This window comes from Carassius auratus, chromosome 15 (assembly GCF_003368295.1).
Source record: "Carassius auratus strain Wakin chromosome 15, ASM336829v1, whole genome shotgun sequence".
Lineage (NCBI taxonomy): Eukaryota > Metazoa > Chordata > Actinopteri > Cypriniformes > Cyprinidae > Carassius > Carassius auratus.
The window spans coordinates 10,932,465-10,954,373 of record NC_039257.1 but is presented as its reverse complement, the minus strand read 5'-3'; the positions used below and the strand labels follow the sequence as shown (position 1 = coordinate 10,954,373).

Here is a 21,909-nt window from a genome sequence, read left to right as displayed (position 1 = left end):
TTCAGATGTGTTCATGGCTTCAGCCTTGTCACAGCAGCATTATCTGCGACTCTTACATAAATGGTGACAGGACTTACATGGGACAATGCACCATTAGTTGCTTGAATCCCCACTCGAAGCGGCCCGAAGGACTGCATGGTACCTCCCATCAATAGATGTATTGTATAAGTACCATGATGTCACAAGTGCCCTCAATTCAAAGAAAAGCAATCATATGACCACCCATAATGCACTGAGACACGTTTCTCAGTGATGGCTTGATCTGACACTGTTAGATTGTCCTCTTTCTTTTATCTCATGTCATAAGTGTTTGCTGTAACAGTCACATTTTCTGTTGGTTACAGCTATATTTTCAGACTGAGCTGTACGCGGCTTGGCCAGTGGGCTATTGGTTACGTCACAGCTGATGGGAATATCTTGCAGACCATTCCTCATAATAAACCCCTCTTCCAGGCCCTCATCGATGGCTTTAGGGAAGGATTGTAAGTCAACACAGCATCTCACCCTGTAACAAAGCATCATATGTTACACTTCACCTCCCTCAGACGTTCAATGTGTCTTACTGACTGACTTTATTCCCATTTAGCTACCTTTTCCCTGATGGCCGCACACATAACCCTGACCTCACAGGGCTGTGTGAGCCCTCGCCTCAAGACCATATCAAAGTCACACAGGTCTGTGTTTGTTTTTATTATCTCAGTCAGACACCTAAATTCATAATCTGTGTAACCCACTTTTTTCATCCCTTACAGGAACAATATGAGCTCTACTGTGAGATGGGCTCTACTTTCCAGCTCTGTAAGATCTGTGCTGAGAATGACAAGGATGTGAAGATTGAGCCCTGCGGCCACCTCATGTGCACTTCCTGTCTCACAGCCTGGCAGGTAAACCTGAAGAACTTTCAGTTGTCCATTTTCTCTGGATACACGCGTATGTTTTTCTCACTCTTGGTTTGTTTTCTCGCTCTTTTAGGAGTCAGAAGGCCAGGGCTGCCCATTCTGTCGCTGTGAAATTAAGGGCACTGAACCAATCGTCGTTGACCCCTTCGATCCCAAGGACCCCAATAAATCCTACGGAGGCTGCGCAAGCATGTTTGGGGCGGAGGGAGCCCCTTCGCCCAGCTACGATGATGATGATGATGATCGCTTGGAGGACTCTCCTTTCATGATTAGCAAGCTGGTTGGTGCTAAAGTAAGAACGGCTTTCTTTCATTATGGGTTTGAACAATTCTGCTTTGCTAAATCTGCATAAAGACACCTCAACCTGCATTGATTCAGCTGTCACCTGCCTCAGTAAATATTATTTTTGTAATGTGTTTTGAAGTTTAATATAAGGATTCCTACAAATCCAAACCAAATAACGTTTCCTGCAGACACTTCAGTATTACTCCGCTCCAGATTGTGGTAAAGGCTCATAAATGTTGGCGTGAGTATTTAGCATCAGTGTAGCCGTATGCTGAATGGTTTGGCTTGTTTCAGGTCGAGAGGCCGCCCTCACCGCTGTCAGCTGCCCCTCAGCCCGTCGTTCCCCCAGTACCTCCTCGGCTGGATCTGCTTCCTCTCAGACCCACCAACCCTCCTGGGGCCTCTAGTCCAGGCGCCACATCCAAGGTAAATGCACTAGCATGGAATGTTTCACCCTCAGTACCTCAGTTTAGAATGTATGAAGCATTCTTTTTAAACGCTTCAGAATAAAAATAGGAAGTTAGGATTAGACGATTGCTTCTTGATGTTCAGTTTTTAATATCTGGTTTATTCCGCCCATCCCCAGGCCCAATCCCATCATAAGGACAAGCCGTTACCGCTGCCCCCAGTCCTTAGGGACCTGCCCCCACCTCCTCCCCCAGACCGACCGCCCCCAACCGGATCAGAAAACCGTCTCCCGAGACGCCCTCTCCCTAATACGCCTGGAGAACCTCCTCGGGACAAACTTCCTCCTGCCCCACCTAACCGCAACATGCCGGACTGGAACTCCCGCCCTGTACCCAAAGCTCCATCACAGCCACCAGCAAGTGGAGACTCACGTTTGTCTCGAGAACTCTCAAACAGACACTCTCTGCCTCTCCAACTGCCCTCCACACTCGACTCCAGAGCAGAAGGGCTGAGGAACAGCGGCCCCCCGAGCCTCGACCACCAGCTGGTGAGGACCCACATGCCATATTTACACATTGATAGCCTAATCTGAACTTTTATCTAACCTTCATTTGCTTCGTGTGCAGAGTTTCGGATCTTCCAATCCCGGGTCAGATTATGACTGCCCGAAAGTAAAGCCATCTGCCTCGGCTAATGCCATCTATTCCTTGGCAATCAGGTAGGTGCCACTGAGACGATGTCACACAAAAAACTAGAGCAGCACAAAGTACTGCACTTCAAAAGAAAACCGGAAATTGCACTTAAAGCAGAAGTTAATAACTTAATTCTGCTTTCAGAGTGAAGTGTGGCGCTATGATCATTTACATGTGTAAAACATGAAACAATGTGCCATGAGCCATTTGTGTGTAAAAGAACACAGTGAAAAACTTAATTCGGAAACTGACAATAAATATATTTATTCAACAGCAAACCTTAAAAAAAAATATTCTTTAATATTTGAAGAAAAAAAAATTTGGAGACAAATATTAGAATTGTAATTTTACAATTGCAATATAAATAAAATAGTTTTCACTTGTATTAAATAGTCATATATATTTTTTAATCACAATTTTATACAAATCTAAAGTCCAATGCGGTGCCATTGTGGACCATGAAAAAAGAGATTCACCTTATTATTACTAAAAGAGTTTTTTCGTTTGTTCTTGTAAAAAGTGTAAACAACTAGATTTAGTTTATCATTCAAGCCTAAAAGGATGGTTTGCACTCAAAAAGTCTTCAGATGAAGTTCAGCTTTCATTTTTGTATTTCCTGCACAGATACACAAAATCACAAAATAAAATAACAAATCTAGAATTAATTGTTCCAAACTGAGCTATTCAAGTCACCTGGTCAAATTCTATCTATCTATCTATATCTATATCTATATCTATATATATATATATATATATATATATATAGACAAAAACCCAATTATCGTAGTGTGTCTTTGTTCCAGTATCATAAAGACACCCCCTCTCTTCCTACACTGGCTCTGAATCTGTTTGTAAAGTGAGCGGTCACGTGTGTGTTGACAGGCCTGTCCCAGGAGTCAAAGCTCAGACCGGGGAGGACACCTGTGAGAACGATGAGGAGTCGGAGTACATGACTCCATCCTCTCGGCCAGTGCTGCCCTCTGCTGCAGGGGAAGCTGTGCCTCCACTTTCTTACAGTCCCAGGTAAACTTGTTTAACTGCCATTTAAGGTTTAAAACTCCAAGAGACGCTCTGTATAAACTAGACATAGATATCAGATCTCTTTCAATGTACTGAAACCCTCTATACCTATATGTTTACCTCTATAGGAGCATGCTTAATGAAATGGAGTTAGAAAGCCCACAGATGTACGAAGCTATGTACAACATCCAAGCCCAGGCCCTTACTGCCTCTGCACCTCATCAGGCCAGAGACTCAGGTTCTGCCATGATTAAAGCTCTTCATCTTTATACAGGCAGTCTGCCAGTGTGTTCTTCAATGTGTAATGTTGTGTTTCTTTGATTGTTTAGATTACTCTGAATTGCCTCCTTTGACCTGCTCGAATGGCCCGAGGGATCCTGTTGGTGCATGTGGTGAGGAGGAAGAGGAGAACAGCTATGACTATCCCAAGCCCCTTGTACCCACCAACCTCGCCCGACGCACACTGTCAGATATTAACCCTACATCCTCAGCCTTCAGCCGCCTTACCATGGATGTCGGAGCAGCAGCAAGTAAGTCATACCAAGTGTAATTTTAGTATTATTTATACTTGTATATATTACATGCTTATTATTTAAACAGTATTTAAATAACAAGTATATTATTTTATAAGTTCATATACGATAGTTTTTAATATTTTGTATGGGCTTGTATATTTATATTTATATTTTCAGTTTTCATTTTTATTTTAGTTTAAATTGTATTAAATTTGCCTTTTTTTATTAGTTTTTATAAAAAATTTGGTAATGGTTTTAGTTTAGTACTTCAACTTATGTATATAATGTAGTTATCTAATATTTATATTTAATTTTTTCTAACTCTTCAACAGCCTCATGTAACTTCAAAACATCTTTTAATCTAAAAATATATTTTTAGATGAAACAAAGTCATGTCAAGTGTGTCCAATCTTTAGATTTCTATTGTAGTCAATATGTTTTTAATATATTTACAGAGCAAATATAACACTGTCATTTCCTTTTACCACCTATATTTATTTTAGATTATATTTCAGCCCCATGAGAGGCTTCCTCTCATGGCTTCCTTATTTTAGAACGGCAACCGCATTATGCTCATTATCTCAGACTTCAGTGTCTATTTATTGACATCGTTCTGATTCTACATTTTGTCTTCTGCAGCCATGGACCCCACTGAAGCCCCTGAGCGGCCTCCTAAGCCTCTTCCCCGTCGCATCAACTCAGAACGCAGGCCCAGCCCGGTTCCCCCTGGAGCGAGCCCAGGGCCCAGCCAGCAGATCAGCAGTGAGATCGAGCACCTCTTGAGCCAGGGCTACTCCCATCAGGACATCCAAAAAGCCCTAATGATTGCACAGAACAATATCGAGATGGCCAAGAACATCCTGAGGGAGTTTGTGTCCATCCCTTCTACTGCTCATATCTTAACATAGCGAAACTTCTCCGAGCATCTAGTCGCGCCCCGACCACAATCGTCGCGCATTCGTCTAGACTCCAGAAGAACAGAGCGCAAACTTGTGCTCTGCCTCTAGTTCTAGTGACGGCAAGAGACACTTTCTCCGTAACACTTCTCGGATTCTCTGTCCTCCTTCGTGCGTGCGGAAGAGCGAGGGCCACTTCTTCAGCCTGAAGGCAACGCGTGTCCCTTAAGGACAAAACAAAAAAGAAAAAAACATGTTTGTGTTTATATATGATTTAATATATAAATCAGAATATTGAATATAGTTAATATATACACATGTATGTTGGAGAGGTTCAGCTGCAGAGATCAGGGTGTGTGAAGTATTAGGCCTCGCAGTTTGGATAGCTAAAGGGAGTTAAACAGCAGACTGCAGCCGAGCATTTTCTGGCATGAAATGGCCTTTACGTGTGTTGCTTCGGTACGTTTTGTTTTCAAGTGTGCGTTTTTTTTTTTTTTTCTAATTTTTCGTCTGTCTAGTAGCATGCAGTACATGTCGGTCCCCACAGCGCAGTCACCGGTTTCAAAAATACCGCTCAGCCCAAAGCAAACCCGTTCTCCGCTTGACCTTGACCTCCAGGGTACTGTGGGATTTTTGTGTGTGTGTGTGTGTGTTTTTTATGCGCGTGGTGGTGGCTGGCATCGGAAATGGGCTCTCCGTCAGCCTTGTTACATCTGTGTAGCATTACTGTAACTGTACTGTACCATGAATTCACTTCCCAAATGTTTTAAGGACAGCCAGTCCTTCAGATTCCCAGTAGGAACGTTCTGATGTCAGGGGACATGTCATTTGTTTGCTCTAATCTGAATGTGTCATTAATATGGTGGTCTCCGAATTTTGTGAAGTAGTGCGTTTACTAAAGATAGTGCTCTCTAACAGATAAAGGCCGAGAGGTTGGACACACAGTGAATCTGCTTGGTTAAAAAAAAAAAAAGAAGAAAGAAAAAAAAGAAGGAAGTATTTGCTTAAAAAGGTCCAAGGCCTGGCCAAGTTTCTGTATTTGGTGGGGACTGAAATCACTCTTGGGGAGGTTCGGACTCTTGTATGAAGCTGTTCATCTTAGAAACCATTTCATTTGATCACCTTAATATATTGTTATTATTAATGTTATTATTATTATTATTGTTTCGATTTATTGTTATTAATACAGAAGTGCTTTACTGCTGCTATTATTGTTAGTGCTAAACAATTAAGCCTTAAATGTACATTTGTGAATACTGTGTTTAACCCATTTTAAAGTGACAGTATCGGTTGTGTGTAATTTGGTAATGTAGCATACTTGAAATCAGAAGCAACTTGCGCAGGTGTGAGCCCAGCTGATGTGTTCAGTCTCTGTTTGTGTGCGTGCATGGGACGTCTGGTTTTCATCCAGGTACGGTGCGTTTTCGTTTATCGGAATGGTGAAATGTGTCACGGGGCTCATCGTGGAAGGCCTTATTTCCGTTCTTTCCTTGTTCTATGAGGCTCTGGTGTTCAGCCGTCACCGATTGGACTGATCTTTCAGCGGCAGCCCTGTTCAAGCCATGATCGCAGTGCCCATAGTTCGCCTGCTGTTAGGGAGAAGGTTCTTCCCGATCTCCCCCTTTATACTCAGGAATACCGTACATTTCAACAGAATCTACATTAGTGGCTCAGTACTTTAAACCAGTGCAAGAAAGACTGTCTTGTTTCAACACTGCTAGACTAAATGACATCAGCATGTTCCTTAAAGGGATAGTTCACAAAAAAATTAAATTACTCGTCGTTCTAAACCTGTTTTGTCCATACAGTTAATGTCAATGGAGAACAAAACAAAATAGGTCCCCAACACATTCTTCAAATTGTAAAATTGGGAACGACTTGAGTGTTAATAAATGATGTCATTTTCATTTTTAGGTGAACTGTGCCTTTGAAGTTTCCAGTTGTTTGTTATTGCACCATTTGAATGCACTAGTAATACATTAAAGTGAGTTTGAGTCTCTCATGTGGGACTGGGGGACTCATGATTGATGTCACCGACATCAAAACTGGCCCAATTTTAGTTTCTACTAGCCCCTAGTGTTCTTGAGAGTGTTGCACTGGGATTGCAGGTACTTCCACGTCTCAATCTTGTAGGTACACATGCAACCTTGAGAGCTTACGACCAGGCGAGCTGATCAGTTCAAGTTGTAGGCTGTTAACTCTTGGTTTGTAGATTCTGTTGCCTTGAAGCATATGATGGTTTAATACTGATTTGTTTTTTTGTTTTTTTTACTGCACCATATGAAGTTTAGTGATGAGAAGGGGATAGTTTTTTTTAATCATTTCATTTTACTGTACTACTATTTCTTGATAATGATGTGTGATGGTTGTGTGTACAATATTTGACACAGTGTACCAATTTGTGCTATGATACTGTCACTTTAAAATCAAGCGTGTAAAGTTACTTATACATAGAATACGTGGAAATGGCGTTGTTTTATTTCATTTTTGCATTCCTGTACATGTCAGAATTTTATTTTTGTTTACTGATGTGAATATTACTGTGAGCAGTGCCATATGTTTAGAGAAGTCCGTAATTTTTGTTCTGCTACCCGGAAAAAAAGGCCTTGTTTATCTTCTTTGGCTTGGTCAGTGACGTCTCAGTGAATATCTGTCTGTTTACTGGAATGTCTCGAGTCAGACCACAAGAGGGAGCTCGCTCCTCATTTTGCCATAACTTGTCTGAGTATTTCAGGGTTTCTTTCTTTTGTGCTAATTCTCATATCACTTTGGAAGTATGCACAGCGCTATACTGTTAATTAAAACAATAGAACAAACATCATGGCCACGGTGTCTGTCTTAAACTGTGTGTGCGCGCGTGTTTGTACCTGTGTGTATTAAATGATACTAGTTAACATTTTTTTCTGTGTGAATACTGTAATTTTCTATTCGTTAGTACATAAGCATTTTAAAATAGTAAGTCTTAGCCATGATCTTATCCTCTTTTAAACCTTAAATGTCAAATATTGTATAGAACAGCTGTTTCTGATGAACAGAAATAAGCCAAACTTGGATAAAATATAGGCCTGAGTAAGCCAGCCATTTTTAATAGAAATACCAGGACAATTCAAAAACAAGCATTAACAAAAATACCAGGGACAAAAATAAAAACCCAGAGGAAATGAAACGGGTGAACTTCAGTATAATAAGGACTTTTGTATCCATCTGTGGGTCTGCTTTGCATAAAGTACAGGGTACATGCTGCATAGATTAAGATACAACTTATAAACCTTTAAAATATGCATTGGAGAAAAAAAAATCTAATAGAATATATAGTAAAAAAAAAATGTCTTCAGTGTAAAAATAACACCTGCATTTTTTCCTGTTGTAATCTCCCGCCAATATGATAAATGAATGCAGTCTTCCAAATGCATTTAATATTTCCCCTAAAATTTAAAAACGGGAGGGTTGGTCTTGTATTTCTCTATTATTTACATTCAAGTGCAAGATTAGGACAGCAGGTAATGGCATTAAAAAAAAAAAAAAAAAAGTTTAATTTTTCTCAGGCTAGAGGGACATTTTTAGCCCATCTGACATTAACATAGTTCACTCGCTTGGCCCTCACAGTGAACAAACTGAATTTGATATAGCTAATAAAATTATTTAAAATAATAATAATAAAACTAGAGGCAAGACATGAACCCAACATTTTGCTTACATATTTGGAAAAAAGGTCAACCATGTCAGAGCCTTTCACTGATCATTTATTTGTAGGGAAATTGCCCTCAAGTGTTATCATTGGGCCGTTTCAGTGCGGATCATTAGAGGACAGATGAAGGTTTACAGTGGTACAGACGGCTCAGTGCATGGACTAATGGTGTGGAGGAGGTGAGAGCAGGTTCAGATCAGACACAGCAAATAATGACTCTTCAAATGCCCCTCAACAAAGAGACTCAAGCGCAACCTTTCAGATGTCTCAGGCATTTTAAATAGCTAAATATATACAGTATGTCATATTTATGTACAATTTGTAAATACTGAAGCGGAGTCCATTATGAACTTGGTGCTTTTTGGATCATCTTGCTGTATACTAAATCAGATTATAGCAGTCCAAACATAAAACATGGGCAGAAAAAGGCAGAATTGAGTGGGTATTTGAGTAGAGGGGAAGATGTGGGTGTATTGTGAGGTCTTCGAGCACTCAGATTGGGATTCACCCTGAGAAGGAGCTCTGAAGGACAGTGGCTGTTAGCGGCTCTCCACATATGCATGTCGTTTTCAGTCTTTGACTCTAATTGAAAAAAAAATATCATCAGGTTTCCATGACATGGCCTTGTAAATCTTAGGTCTTGTGTAATATAATGGGAATCATTGTTCTGAAGTAAGGACCTATTCGGTGGGGGACTTCTTGTCTCCATTGACTCCCTGTAGAAGCACTGCCTCTTCAGATTTACCACTTTTCATCTCCATCACAATATCATCCTTACTGGCCTTTTCCTTCGTGCTGGAGAATGAAAACAACAGATGATATTAATGCTTTGTATCATGATAATGTATTGAAAAATACTTCTACATCTATCCTGGCATTAAGTTGATTACTTTTAGACTATTTTGCTCTAATTTTAGGGTACAGTGTTGTTTTAGTTTTATTTAGATACTATTTTATCATATTTTAAATGTACTTTTATTTTTTAAATGTTTCGAATTTATTTTAGTTAAAAAATGAACAACATTTCTATTTATAATGTATTTTGTTTAGACATTTTATTTAATTTTTTTATTTAAAAGCTAATAACATTTACAAAAACATGTCTATTTAGTTATGTAGATTTAATGTATTTTCATTTTAGTTCCAGTAAAAAAAAAAAAAAAACGAAATGACCAAAACATTTCACTTTTTTATTTTATTATTTATTTTAGTAGTTTTAGAACAAACTAAAAATATGAAAACGAGTTTGCTTTTTAAGTTTTTCCTCTCATATTTTATTTTAGCTTAACAAAAAAAAAGATTTTTAATAGTTTTACTAACAATAACAACACTGGTTTAAAGGTGCAGTGTGTCATTTTTACAACACAAAATAATCTAATACACCTACGAATTGCATATTTCTTATAAACTGCTTTCGCAAATACTCTTCTAAATATTTTTTTCAAAAATTTTCTATACATTGATATGAGACAGAAGTAACTTACTATTGAAAAATACAGGGCCTTAACGCTAATTAAGTCTATGTTAATAATACATATTTTATGAAATTCAAATAACGCATATTTTATCATAGAGAAAAAAACGCATACAAATCCTTCTTTCCCGACCGTCCACAGGACAGCTTTCCTTTCTTGTAGAGGAAGTAGAGCACACTGCCCAGTATGGCTATGAGGAGGAGGCAGATGATGAGGACGGCTATGATGACTCCACTTCCACCTCCTGCGGTGAGAGAAGAAAAGCAGGCTGAAGTGAGTACACTGACAGAGCAAAAGGGTGAATATGTCCTCTATATCTGACTGAAATATACAAAGCCTTTGTCAAAACAGTTCATTTCCAAAAGGGCTGTGAGTAAAGTGCATTCTGATAGTGCTGAGTGAAGAAAAGCAGTGATGATGCGTGACTCGTCGTAGGGGCAGTTATACAGCAAGCCAAGTATTCTGGAATCATTAAATCCATGAAAGATGCTCACAGTTGGGCGGTCAGTGCTGATTAGCATGAGAAATGATGGAGTGAACACAGCGTGAGTAAGAGAGCTCATGTGATTGAGGATGAGTGGTCAGGCTGCTGTTAAACCTCACAATACAAACCTGTTTGTGGTTGTTTTGGTGGGACGGTTAATCTTGTTCCTGTCACAACAAGGGTTTGAGTCACCAAACAGCAGTTATATTCAGACATCACTTGATCTTGCATGGTGCTTTTCTTTCATTAGATCACGGGACTGCTGTCCCACACCCTGTGAGGAAGTTATTGCTACAACTTGGATATTTTAGCAAATGGTCTACACATCCTGTAAGAGCAGGGGAGTTAAACTGTAGTGTAGGGATCCCAATGGATTGCTAAAGGGTCTGTGGTAAAAAATTAAAAGAAAATAAATAGCAAAATGTATTTTTAATAGTAAATGAAAATCAAATCTGAATATAGTTTTGTGGGTGGAAATGTATGTTTTTACTGGTAATGGCCTTGTTGACTAATTAGGGCACTATTTTTATTTTGTGTAAATATATATGTGTGTGTGTGTGTGTGTGTGTGTGTGTGTGTGTGACCCTAGACCACAAAACCAGTCTTAAGTGTCATTTTTTCAAAAATTAAGATTTATACATCATCTGAAAGCTGAATAAATAACATAGGACAATATTTTCCCGAAATCCGATTACCAGTATTTGAAAATCTGGAATCTGAGGGTGCAAAAAAATGAAATATTGAGAAAATCGCCTTTGAAGTTGTCCAAATTAATTATTGGCCATGCATAATACTAATCAAAAAATAAGTAATATTTAAATAATAATTGTTTTTGAATTTAAATAAATACTTTTGACCAATACAATGTTTTTCTGGCTATTGCTAAAAATATACTTATTTTTCAAATAAGTTATTTTAATTTCTTGAGGCTTTAGTAAAATCACATATACAAACCAATTGTTCTATAATTGGTATCATTTTCCAAATAAGTTACTTTAATTTCTTGAGACTTTAGCACAATCACAAGTCAATTATTCTATAATTTGGGGTAGAAAAAAAATAATAATTAATTATTCATTTAAAAACACCACTACTTATAACAATAATACTAATACTACTACTACTAATATACATTTTATATAATTATATTGTAATTCATTAATTAACATTTTAAAATAATGTTTGAATTAATTCAATCATTTAATTAAAATAATAATATACTCCTGCCATATTTTGAGATACCTGCTATTAAGTTGTTGCATTGTGTCTGGTTAAAACATGATGCTTTAAGCAACCGCTGACACTGAGACCAGATAAATCTGCTCTTATAACTCTGTTTATTTTCCTGACCACAGCCATAAACAGTATCAGAGATAAGAGCTCCGAGGACTACCATAATAAGAAACTGAAAAAGTCAGCTGGTATCCCGAAGTGAGAGTGGCTGCTTCGCCTCATTTGCACAGGTCCCATGAGGTCTCAGTCAGTCAGCCAGGCAGAGTCCAGAGACCACATGAGAGCATTTTCACCATCACCAACCTTCTGTTACAGTGAAACTGCTTCATGTTTAAACACACACTGATTCTGACTGCACCACCAGAATAAATATACAATGCCACGTCAGCTCTCTCAGATGACTGGGTTTCTATGGCACAGATACTGCTTTCTGTCATCAAATCTCAAATGTGTGTTCAGTTACAGTCAAAATACACCGATTCGCTGGAAAAACAGTCACTTGCTGCACTGATGGAAGTATTTTTATATGAAAGTTTCAGAAACGTACCTTTTGTGCTGGTGGCTTGGGTTGTAGTTGTTGTCACACGTGCATCTACACAAGAAAATTGGTATAGAATAAGATTGTATTTGCATTTGCATGATTTGACCGTATCACTTAACATGAACTGACAATAAACAACAGTTGTACAGAATGTATTAGTCGTGGTTAATGTTCATTTATATACTTATACTAATACATTCTTAACATTACAAGAACTAATAGCATGAAATTAATTAAATATTAAATTATATAATGAACTAAGACTTATGCTGTGGAAACTGGCTAGTACCTCATAATTTAGTTTGTATATGTTAACATTAATGCAATAGCTAACATGAACTAACAATTAACATAATTGGTAATGTTAATTTGTATATTACTATTCAAAAAGTGTGTCGTCAGATTTAAAATATATATAAAATATATATTTTGTTGTTGTTTTGAAAAATTGAACTCATAATAATATAATATTCAGCAATTTCTTTTCACCAATTCAGCAAATACAATGATTTCTAAGGATCATGTGACACTGAAGACTGGAGAAATGGCTGATGAAAATTCAGAGTTGTCATTACAGTAATACATTACATGTTAAAACAATAATTTTAATATGAATATAATTCTATTTTATTCAAATTAATAAAATAATATTAATATAATATTTTATTTTATACAAAAAATTAATAAAATAATATTAATATAATATTTTATTTTATACAAGAAAATTATACTAATATAATACTATTTTAATTTTATTTAATAAAACTAATATTAATAAAATAATATTTTAATAATAATAACATTTTACAAAAGATTTTCAAATTATTGATCAAAACATTAAATATAAATAAAAAGTTAATTGCTAGTCCATGATACCAGCAGTGCTGGGTAGATTACTTAAAATTGGAGTCTTTATTTAGTTATTTATTACAGATTACATGAAAATTGTAGTTAGTAACATAATCTAGAATCCTCATTTTAGTAATGTATTCTGACTACCTTTTAGATAGCTTTTTACCCAATTGGTTTTAAACTTACCACTAAATGTACCATATTGATATAAAAATGAAGGAGAAAGGAAATATATTGCATTATCAGTACCATGAAGTGCATTAAACATTATGCTGGGGTTAATACGAACTGCAGTGGGTTGTTAAAATGCTGATAATTAATTTAGTCTTAAAAAACCTGTGACCATTGACCAACATCAGAGAATTGTGAACAAGCAGATGTATACGTCAGAGCAGAGGAAGTCTTACAGTCAGAAAATGAAAACTCACATGCTTTAATCTTGCGAGTAATCTCCTCTGTCCCCAGAACATTGGCAGCGCTGCACTTGGCTGTGAGTTCAGACATGGCTCTCACAGAGATCATGCTGACAATACCAGTGTCCGTCATCTGGTTCTCCGCTTCCGGCACAGGGACAGGATGCCCAGTCTAGATATTTTGTCATGGCAATTTCAGTTTACCTTACATTGATCTAGAATATTTGAACTCACATCTGCACATCATGATTTCCCCAAGAATCCCCTCATCTTTGCAACAGTCTTATCAAACGATGTGCCTGACCCTCTATACAACCACAAACTAATTTTGAAATGACAAGCAAATGACCAGCTTTGTGACTGTGTGATGGTTCCTGATTGGTCGGAATCAGAGGGCTATAAGGATACCCGTTGGTCAGAGAGGGTCCAGGTGATGGTGGGGAACGGGAAGCCTTCTGCATAGCAGGTCAGGTTAACAGAGCGCTCTGCTTTATTCACTGGACCCACTTCTATCTCCTTTGTGAACTTAGGCTTCCCTGAAGCAGGTTTAGATATTTAGTCATGAAAGCACACTCTTTTTTTTTTTATCTAGAATCTTGGTGATGTTTTATATACTGAGCTAATAGTTTTAATTTGATCATGTATACACCTTTCCCTGTATTGACATCCGGTCCTCACGATGTAGTAAAAGACTCACCTCGCACACTGATCTGCACAGACTTTTGTTCTTGTAGCTCAGGCAGGGAACGGACGGTCACTTCACACATATACACTCCGGCAGTGTCATAGGAGGCATTGTGTAACTCCAAACCATGCGTCTCCACCAGCCGCGTGCCATCCTGCAGTGAAACACCCCGTCAAATATATCACTTTACATTCTCAAGCATTTCAAGAGCACTGTTTATCAAGCAGATTCATCCCATTCATGCTGGATACTATTTATATGTTATCTCAAAATGTATTTTATTTTATTTAAAAATAAATATATGGAGGGAAACATATATTTTTAATGCTTCAATATATATCTATAAGGGTTGGCAAAAAGTACAGATTTCAGTACCGAAATGTAAAAAATGAGAGGATAACAGCATTTTTGGCCAATTCTTTCTATATTTAGATTTTTTTTTTTGTTACAGGTCAGCATGGTGTCAGTTTTGACTGCATCTTATTGTTGTACCTTATACCATGCTGTCACTGTGGTTAAAGAAGACAGAGCGTTGCAAGTTAAATTGAGATTTTCCCCCTGGTGAAGAACAGACTTCTCTGGTGTCACCACAATTTGATCCAGATCTAAGAAAGAAAAAAAAGTTGTTAGTCACCGTGAATATAAAAGCTGACATCATCTCACCAACATCTGCCTCGGCACAGAAACTGCAGAGGAACATGCTCTTACAGTGCACCGTGATATTGACGGAGTCCTCAGTGTAAATGTTTGCCTCAAAGTCATTTGACTGACACACAATCATCCCACTGTCTGACCGTGTGACGTTTTCCAAAAGCAGCATTTGATTATCCCCGCTCAATTCTTCCTGGAAAGAGAATGAGAATAATTAGAACTGCAGGTGAGCCAATAAATCTTTTTCACATGGTTCAGAGATTTCAGAACAGCTGGCATCCAAGATAATGTGCATAGCACTTATACAATACATATTAATTCAAAGCAATAAAAGTGTAAGTATTCTGGTATCAGTCATAGATAAGTGAATCAAAGTAATGTTCATATGGCTAATAATATATGGCTATTAGATAATATTAGTTACGTGGTTATTAAACATCATGTATTTAGTTAAGCAGGCATAATAAATACATTAGGCAGTGATTTCAGCTCATATATTACCCCATTATGTGTGAAAGTAAAAACGGGCTGAGGGTTTCCATTTCCCTCACACCAGATCTCCACAGTGTCGCCTTCTTTAATAAGCCTATCAGGTTGATTTACGTACACTTTTACTTCTGTTGAAGGGTCTGAAAGATGAAATTAAATTGTAAGATACTGTTGCACTTTGTGTATCCAACAGATGGCAGCACAGGGGACTGGGCGCTCAAAAATCAATCAATCCACAGAAGAAAGTCATACAAGTTTGGATGACACCAAATATGAGCAAATGATGACTATTTTCGTTTTCTTTTTTTCTTCTTTTTTTGTGTGCCTTAAAAGTAAATGTAGGCTAGAAGGATGTTGACTCACAGTGAACACTGATGTTGATTTTCTTGGACTCTGTCATTCTTACTCCACCGGGGACAGGGTATTTGACCTCACAGTAGAAAACAGCATCTTTATCTGTCCTCTGAGCCTTAATGAACAGATTACTCTCGACTGTGAACAGGCCGTTGGCTTTGTTTGTCTCTGACTCCGAGATCTTTACCTCTAAAGGGGATTCAGATTTTTTTTTGTTTTTTGTTATTGTCATAAAATGACATTTTGTTTTGGAGAATGTTCACTTAATGGTCCTGTATTTACCACCATCTGATTGCTGGAGAGGCAATCTGTCCTTGTACCATGTGATAATCGGTCTGGGATACCCATTGTCCACTATGCATTGTGCAACCTGAGCAAAAACACTGTTATTATGCAAAGTCTATAAAATGTACATACTGTACACGGATCGTTTTTTTTCTTTTTTAAGGTCTACCTTTGACGGCTCCTCTTCAGTAACTGAAATCCCTGTGTATGTACCTTCAATCACAGGTAGAGATGGCGAGTCTAAAGGACAGAGAGGTTTGGTGTTAGGATGAAGCACACAGGTCAAGAGGCATATTATTATGATACTCTAGCCTGGACAGGCTCTTCTAAAACAAGTCTGATTTGTCTTACTGAATATTTGGAGAAGAGTGTGTCCTTCACCGCTGTCTGTCGACACATTATGCACGGTGCAGGTGTACTCCTTCTGGTCACTCAGCTGCACATTGTCGATGATCAGAAGGCCACTTCCTTGTGAGTTCTGTGGTTCATGAGAGTGTGTGAAGTTGATGCGTCCGGCGTATTCACTGTCCTCATCGATGATCTTGTTCTCTAGAGTATCATAGGTAAAGAGTCCTTTCTTGCTTTTTTCCCTGCCTGGCGATTTCTGTACAAAGTAAAAAATAAAAAATAAAAAACTTCAACATTTATTGTAAGATTCTTCACTTCCCTTCAAAAGTTGTTGAGATTCAAAAGGATGTCGAGATACTTTCATTCACCACGTTGCAATGAATTTATCAAAATTCACTTTAAAACCTTATTAGAAAATGTTTTTTTAACTCTATATTTGTCAAATAGTCCTGAAAAAAAATATTTTATAAAAAACCATAGCAAAACACTGACAATAAGAAGAAATGTTTCTTGAGCATCAAATCAGAATATTAGAATTATTTCTGGAGGATCATGTGAAACTGAAACCTAGAGTAATCATGATGAAAATTAATCTTTGATCACAAGAATAACTTACATTTAATAATATATTAAAATCAGAAATGTAATTTTAAATTGCAATACTATTTTCCTTTATTACTGTTTTGCTGTATTTTTGATCCAAAACAGTAAATGCAGCTTTTGTAAGCATTACAGATTTCTTTTTGAAAAAAAAACGACCCAAACCTTTGAACATTAATGTACATTCTATTGAAATTCTACTGATAAAATTGACATAAAATTAAAGAATATTAAGAATATTAAATCTATTTAACCAATTGCCATGGCTTAAACTATGTAAGTTTTAAAACTCTTTAGTTAAGTAAATAAATGGGTAATTTTTCCTTTCTCTTTGGAGTGTTAAAAGCTCTTTGCGCATAAATAAGATCTGTAAAGTTGCAAAGACTAAAGCCTCACATCCAAAGAGATATTCTTTATCAAAGTTAAGACTCTGCCACACCCCCCTAAAACAGCTCATTCAAACGCCCCCACATATCTACATCACAATGTGGGAATATTTGCGTAATGCCGCCCAAATGTTTACGCAAAGAAAGAAAGCGTGGTTCAGGAACCACAGTTAGTGTTGAAGCAGCCATGTCAGGGAGATGTTGTGTTTATCTAGGCAAAAGTAAAAGCACTTTATTTATCCTTCTGAAAGTAGATGCATTTAGGAATCTTTAAGATTACTTACAACAGAACAGCAATGCATTTTAAACCTAGGAGAGGAGGTAATTCTGATGTGCGTGCATCATTCAGCGAAAAATTAAAACATTGTATTTGTAGTAAAAATACTCAGTCTAATTATTTTTGGTAACCCTTTAGGATAGGGACCAATTTTCACTAACTTAATAGCATGCCTATTATTGTTGCTTATTAGTACCTACAAAGCACATATTCTGCATGACCATATTCTACATCCTTAATAATACCTAAGTTTAACAACTACCTTACTAACTATTAATTAGCAGCAAATTAGGAGTTTATTGATGCTTAAATTGTAGGTAATGGTTTGTTAATTGTGATAATTGGACCTTAAAATAAAATGTGAACAAATTTTCTATTTATTGTAAATACATGTTTTACTGATCTTAATTTAAATTTAAACTGATAAAGACATTTTATTTGTGAAATATAGTTATGATGCCTTAATTGCCTTAAAATCTTGTTTCATTTTTGCATTCATCTTTTGATTTTAGGGTTTTAGGGTATTTATATATTGGTGAATGAAAAATATGTAAAGTGTGAGTGGGCCTGTTTCTCACCGTAGACCAGACTAACATCTTGGCTGGTTCCTTCAGAGTGTAGATACAGGAGATTTCAGCCTTGTCTTTTAAATATACCTCCACCCGGTCTTCCATGCTCACGTTCACCATGGCCCATGCTGAAAACACATCAACACGCATAGATAATTGTCAACAGACCTAAACTTTATACTGTCAAATCTGTTGAGTAAAAGGGTCATCATTTCCTGGACATATTTTGTGATGACTAAGCCCTTTCATAATATCCTTTGAATGGAGTGACCACTTAACAGGAAATAAGGCATGGGGAAGACCACTTCTGATTGGGCCGCACAACCCATGTTCCCATGTCAAATGCACGATCTAGTGGGAGCAAAGCACTTGAGGGAGAAGATATTATGAGTGGAATTCACTGAGCCCACCCATGTCCAAAGAAAGAAAGACTCGATTTATCAAGAGAATAAGTGACCTACTGTTTGCCAGAAATGAGCTGTTCTCTCCATTAAAGCATCTTAAAGCTGTGAATCATGAGAAGGCTGAAACTATTCAAAAGACTGATCAATTCAAGACACAACAAAAACATCCATGCCATTTGTTTGTTCTGTAAGGAGAATAGTTTGCTAACACTCTTCACAGATAGGGTGTATAATCTAGATTCACATTTCCAGTTGATTTCGCACCAGTGCTCCTCGGTAACCTTTCAAATATATTGTAAATGGCTTTTCTGGCCCCTATGTGGTCCAGTGGGCACTACAAGGGCATCATTGAATATGAAGGATGCTTTCACATTACAGAAATCTGATTAGTTTCTCGCAACGAAGTCATTTCCTGTGCATTAGCGACATTAGCGTAAGGCTAATGCTCTTTATTGTTGCCATCAAACATTCACCTTGTTCACTGTGTACGAAAGGTAGGACTGAGGTATTTATAATGCCATGTCTCTGAAGATTTTCTGAAGAATTTTTAAATAAACTTAGATTTTAATCTATTTAATAGTGGTGGTTTAGTTAGCATGCTAATGCTGTGTCCTCTATTGAGTGTCTAACACCGACAAAATATTGCCCTTGTTGAACAGGCAATTTGTATATGTTGGTTTTAAGAAATTAATAACCTATTCTTATTCGGGATGCAATGAATAATAAGTAAAGGCATTTGCAATGTTAGAAAAGATTTTAGTTTTTTTATATAAATGCTGTACTTTTGAACTTCCTATTCATCAGAGAATTCTGAAAAACAATGTTTCAGTTGAGTTTCCACAAAATGTGAAGCAGCATAACTACTTTTAACACTGATGAATCACAGGAATAAATAACATTTTAAAATAAATTCAAATAGAATTTAAAAAATGTTTACTGTATTTTTTATCAAATAAATGTTGCCTTGGAGAGTATAAGATATTCTTTAAAAAAAAACATTGTATTGTATATAAAATATTTCAAAATCAGCCTTTCAGCTAAGAATCATTCATGTCGTAATGCAAATCTGTAATCATCTGTAAGCATAAACACACAGAATTGGGCATCATAATGACCAGCATTTCCTTTGATTGAATCTCACAGATTACAGAGATGAAATGAAACGTATAAGAAAAAATAACAGTGAACTCCTATATCTTGCCCAGCTAAGACAGACCTGCAGACAAATTAAAGTCTGCCAAGATGCCATAGCAGCAACCATGCAGAACATCATAACAAGCTTCAATTATAGTTAAGAGTCTCAGAAACACTCAGCATGTCACTTTTTTTTTTAAGTATGGACAAGCTCTCAGACAAAAAAGAAAGGCCAAAAAAGGAAGTGAGTGCTAATAATGTGCCCGCAAGTCAATGTTGACAGTTTGGTGTCCCCCCCACGGTCTGGAGAGCAGATAACCATTACACACAGGTTGCTCTGTCATCAGTCTATTCAGTGGGCTACTAAAATAAGCTCTGCTTTCAGAGCACCAGTACTGGACAAAACCTGGACGTCTGAACAATGAAACAGAAGGTTTTGCCAGGGTATAAACCGAAGACTTTAAGCAGGAAGACACAACTCAAGGTTTACACATTTCCCAGTGAAGCTGTGAGACATGTCTATCAGTCCCATATGAACCCAATACTAAGCAGCTGTTCCAGCTTTTTAAGCTCACACAAAGTCGACAACAAAAATAGCACATCCTGTGACTGCTGGAGAAGAAAAATGGAACAACAGAAATCACCCCATGAAATCCTGTATAAACACTTAGCGAAAACTGTCAACAGGAAGTTACAGATGCCGGAACGGTAACACAATTTCACACATGCATTAGCATGCATGCAGATACACTAATACACGACATGGAAGTTGCACACTATTTCGGTATTTTATGAGTTATATTTAATTGTTCAGACTCTATTCCTCTATTTTTACATTCAGATAGTCTTTGCCATCATCTATCACTCAGATTCAAAATCATCTTCAGAAACTCTCCTGAGACCCAGACAAATATGTCTGTACTCTGTAGACTAGAAGACATTACATTTTATTACATTTTTACTTTCATTAAATGCCTATTAAATGCAGACAATAGTACAAAATGCAAAATATAAACATTTTCTTAAAATCCTTCCCAACATTATACCAATATTCCAAGTTTTAGAGAGTTTTGAAAAAAAAAAGCCTGGAACCTAAAAATGTACTGGTACATTGAATTTAAAATGTATATACAAACCTGATTCCAAAACAGTTGGGAGTTGGGACACTGTACAAATTGTGTTTAAAAAAAGAATGGAATAATTTACAAATCTCATAAACATATTTTATTCACAATAGAATATAGATAACATACCAAATGTTGTTGAAATGTCATGCCAAATATTGGCTCATTTTGGATTTCATGAGAGCTACACATACCAGAAAAGTTGGGACAGGTAGCAATTGGAGGCCGGAAAGTTAATGTACATATAAGGAACCAATTTGCTACTTATTTGGTCAATTGGCAACATAATTGGGTATAAAAAGAGCCTCTCAGAGTGGCAGTGTCTCTCAGAAGTCAAGATGGGAGAGGATCACCAATTCCCCCAATGCTGCAGCGAAAAATAGTGGATCAAAGAAGGCAGTTTCTCCTAGAAAAATTGCAAAAAGATTCAGAGAATCTGGAACAATCTCTGTGCGTAAGGGTCAAAGCCGGAAAACCATACTGGATGCCCGTGATCTTCAGGCCCTTAGACGGCACTACATCACATAAATCACAATGCTACTGTAATGGAAATCACAACATGGGCTCAGTGATACTTCCAGAAAACATTGTCCGTGAACACAATCCACCATGCCATTCGCTGTTGCCGTCTAAAACTCTATCGGTCAAAAAAGAAGCCAGATCTAAACATGATGCAGGAGCGCAGTTGTTTTCTCTGGGCCAAGCCTCATTTAAAATGGACTGTGGCAAAGTGGAAAACTGTTCTGTGGTCAGACCAATCAAAATTTGAAGTTATTTTTGGAAAACTTTGATGCCGTGTCATCCGGACTAAAGAGGACAATGACAACCCAAGCTGTTATCAGCGATCAGTCCAGAAGCCTGCATCTCTGATGGTATGGGGTTGCATGAGTGCATGTAGCATGGGCAGCTTACACATCTGGAAAGTCACCATCAATGCTGAAAGCAAATATCCAAGTTCTAGAACAACATATGCTCCAATCCAGACGTCGTCTCTTTCAGAGAAGACCTTGCATTTTCCAACATGACAATGCCAGACCACATACAGCATTAAATACAACATCATGGCTGCACAGAAGAAGGATCCAGGTACTGAAATGGCCAGCCTGCAGTCCAAATATTTCACCCATAGAAAACATTTGGCGCATCATAAAGAGGAAGATGAAACAAAGAAGACTTAAGACAGTTGAGCAACTAGAAGCCTG

General features: G+C 37.3%; 2 protein-coding genes across 3 annotated transcripts in view; one reads left to right on the top strand and one right to left on the bottom strand.

Moving 5' to 3' along the window:
- Positions 1-8,278, top strand: part of LOC113115080 (E3 ubiquitin-protein ligase CBL-like) — a 33,853-nt gene extending 25,575 nt beyond the window's left edge. Inside the window, exons 6-16 of the mRNA XM_026282349.1 lie at positions 345-482; positions 587-674; positions 753-884; positions 973-1,191; positions 1,479-1,610; positions 1,771-2,139; positions 2,219-2,310; positions 3,167-3,307; positions 3,433-3,542; positions 3,634-3,834; positions 4,459-8,278. Coding sequence (XP_026138134.1) covers positions 345-482; positions 587-674; positions 753-884; positions 973-1,191; positions 1,479-1,610; positions 1,771-2,139; positions 2,219-2,310; positions 3,167-3,307; positions 3,433-3,542; positions 3,634-3,834; positions 4,459-4,727 — 1,891 coding nt within the window. The 3' untranslated portion in view covers positions 4,728-8,278. The remainder of the gene's footprint in view (positions 1-344; positions 483-586; positions 675-752; positions 885-972; positions 1,192-1,478; positions 1,611-1,770; positions 2,140-2,218; positions 2,311-3,166; positions 3,308-3,432; positions 3,543-3,633; positions 3,835-4,458) is intronic.
- The window catches only part of LOC113115081 (cell surface glycoprotein MUC18-like), a 30,936-nt gene continuing 16,795 nt past the window's right edge, over positions 7,769-21,909 (bottom strand). The window contains exons 2-17 of one of the 2 annotated variants that reach the window (XM_026282350.1): positions 18,055-18,173; positions 16,217-16,469; positions 16,035-16,105; positions 15,863-15,950; positions 15,590-15,769; positions 15,239-15,366; positions 14,795-14,930; positions 14,579-14,691; positions 14,099-14,240; positions 13,810-13,937; positions 13,417-13,573; positions 12,143-12,187; positions 10,491-10,529; positions 9,993-10,122; positions 9,084-9,198; positions 7,769-8,985 (exon numbers count right to left, since the gene is read on the bottom strand). In XM_026282350.1, the coding sequence (XP_026138135.1) occupies positions 9,084-9,198; positions 9,993-10,122; positions 10,491-10,529; positions 12,143-12,187; positions 13,417-13,573; positions 13,810-13,937; positions 14,099-14,240; positions 14,579-14,691; positions 14,795-14,930; positions 15,239-15,366; positions 15,590-15,769; positions 15,863-15,950; positions 16,035-16,105; positions 16,217-16,469; positions 18,055-18,173 (1,844 nt within the window). In that variant the 3' untranslated portion in view covers positions 7,769-8,985. Of the gene's footprint in view, positions 9,199-9,992; positions 10,123-10,490; positions 10,530-12,142; positions 12,188-13,416; positions 13,574-13,809; positions 13,938-14,098; positions 14,241-14,578; positions 14,692-14,794; positions 14,931-15,238; positions 15,367-15,589; positions 15,770-15,862; positions 15,951-16,034; positions 16,106-16,216; positions 16,470-18,054; positions 18,174-21,909 lie in introns of both variants that reach the window. The other variant, XM_026282352.1, reaches the window with a different exon arrangement.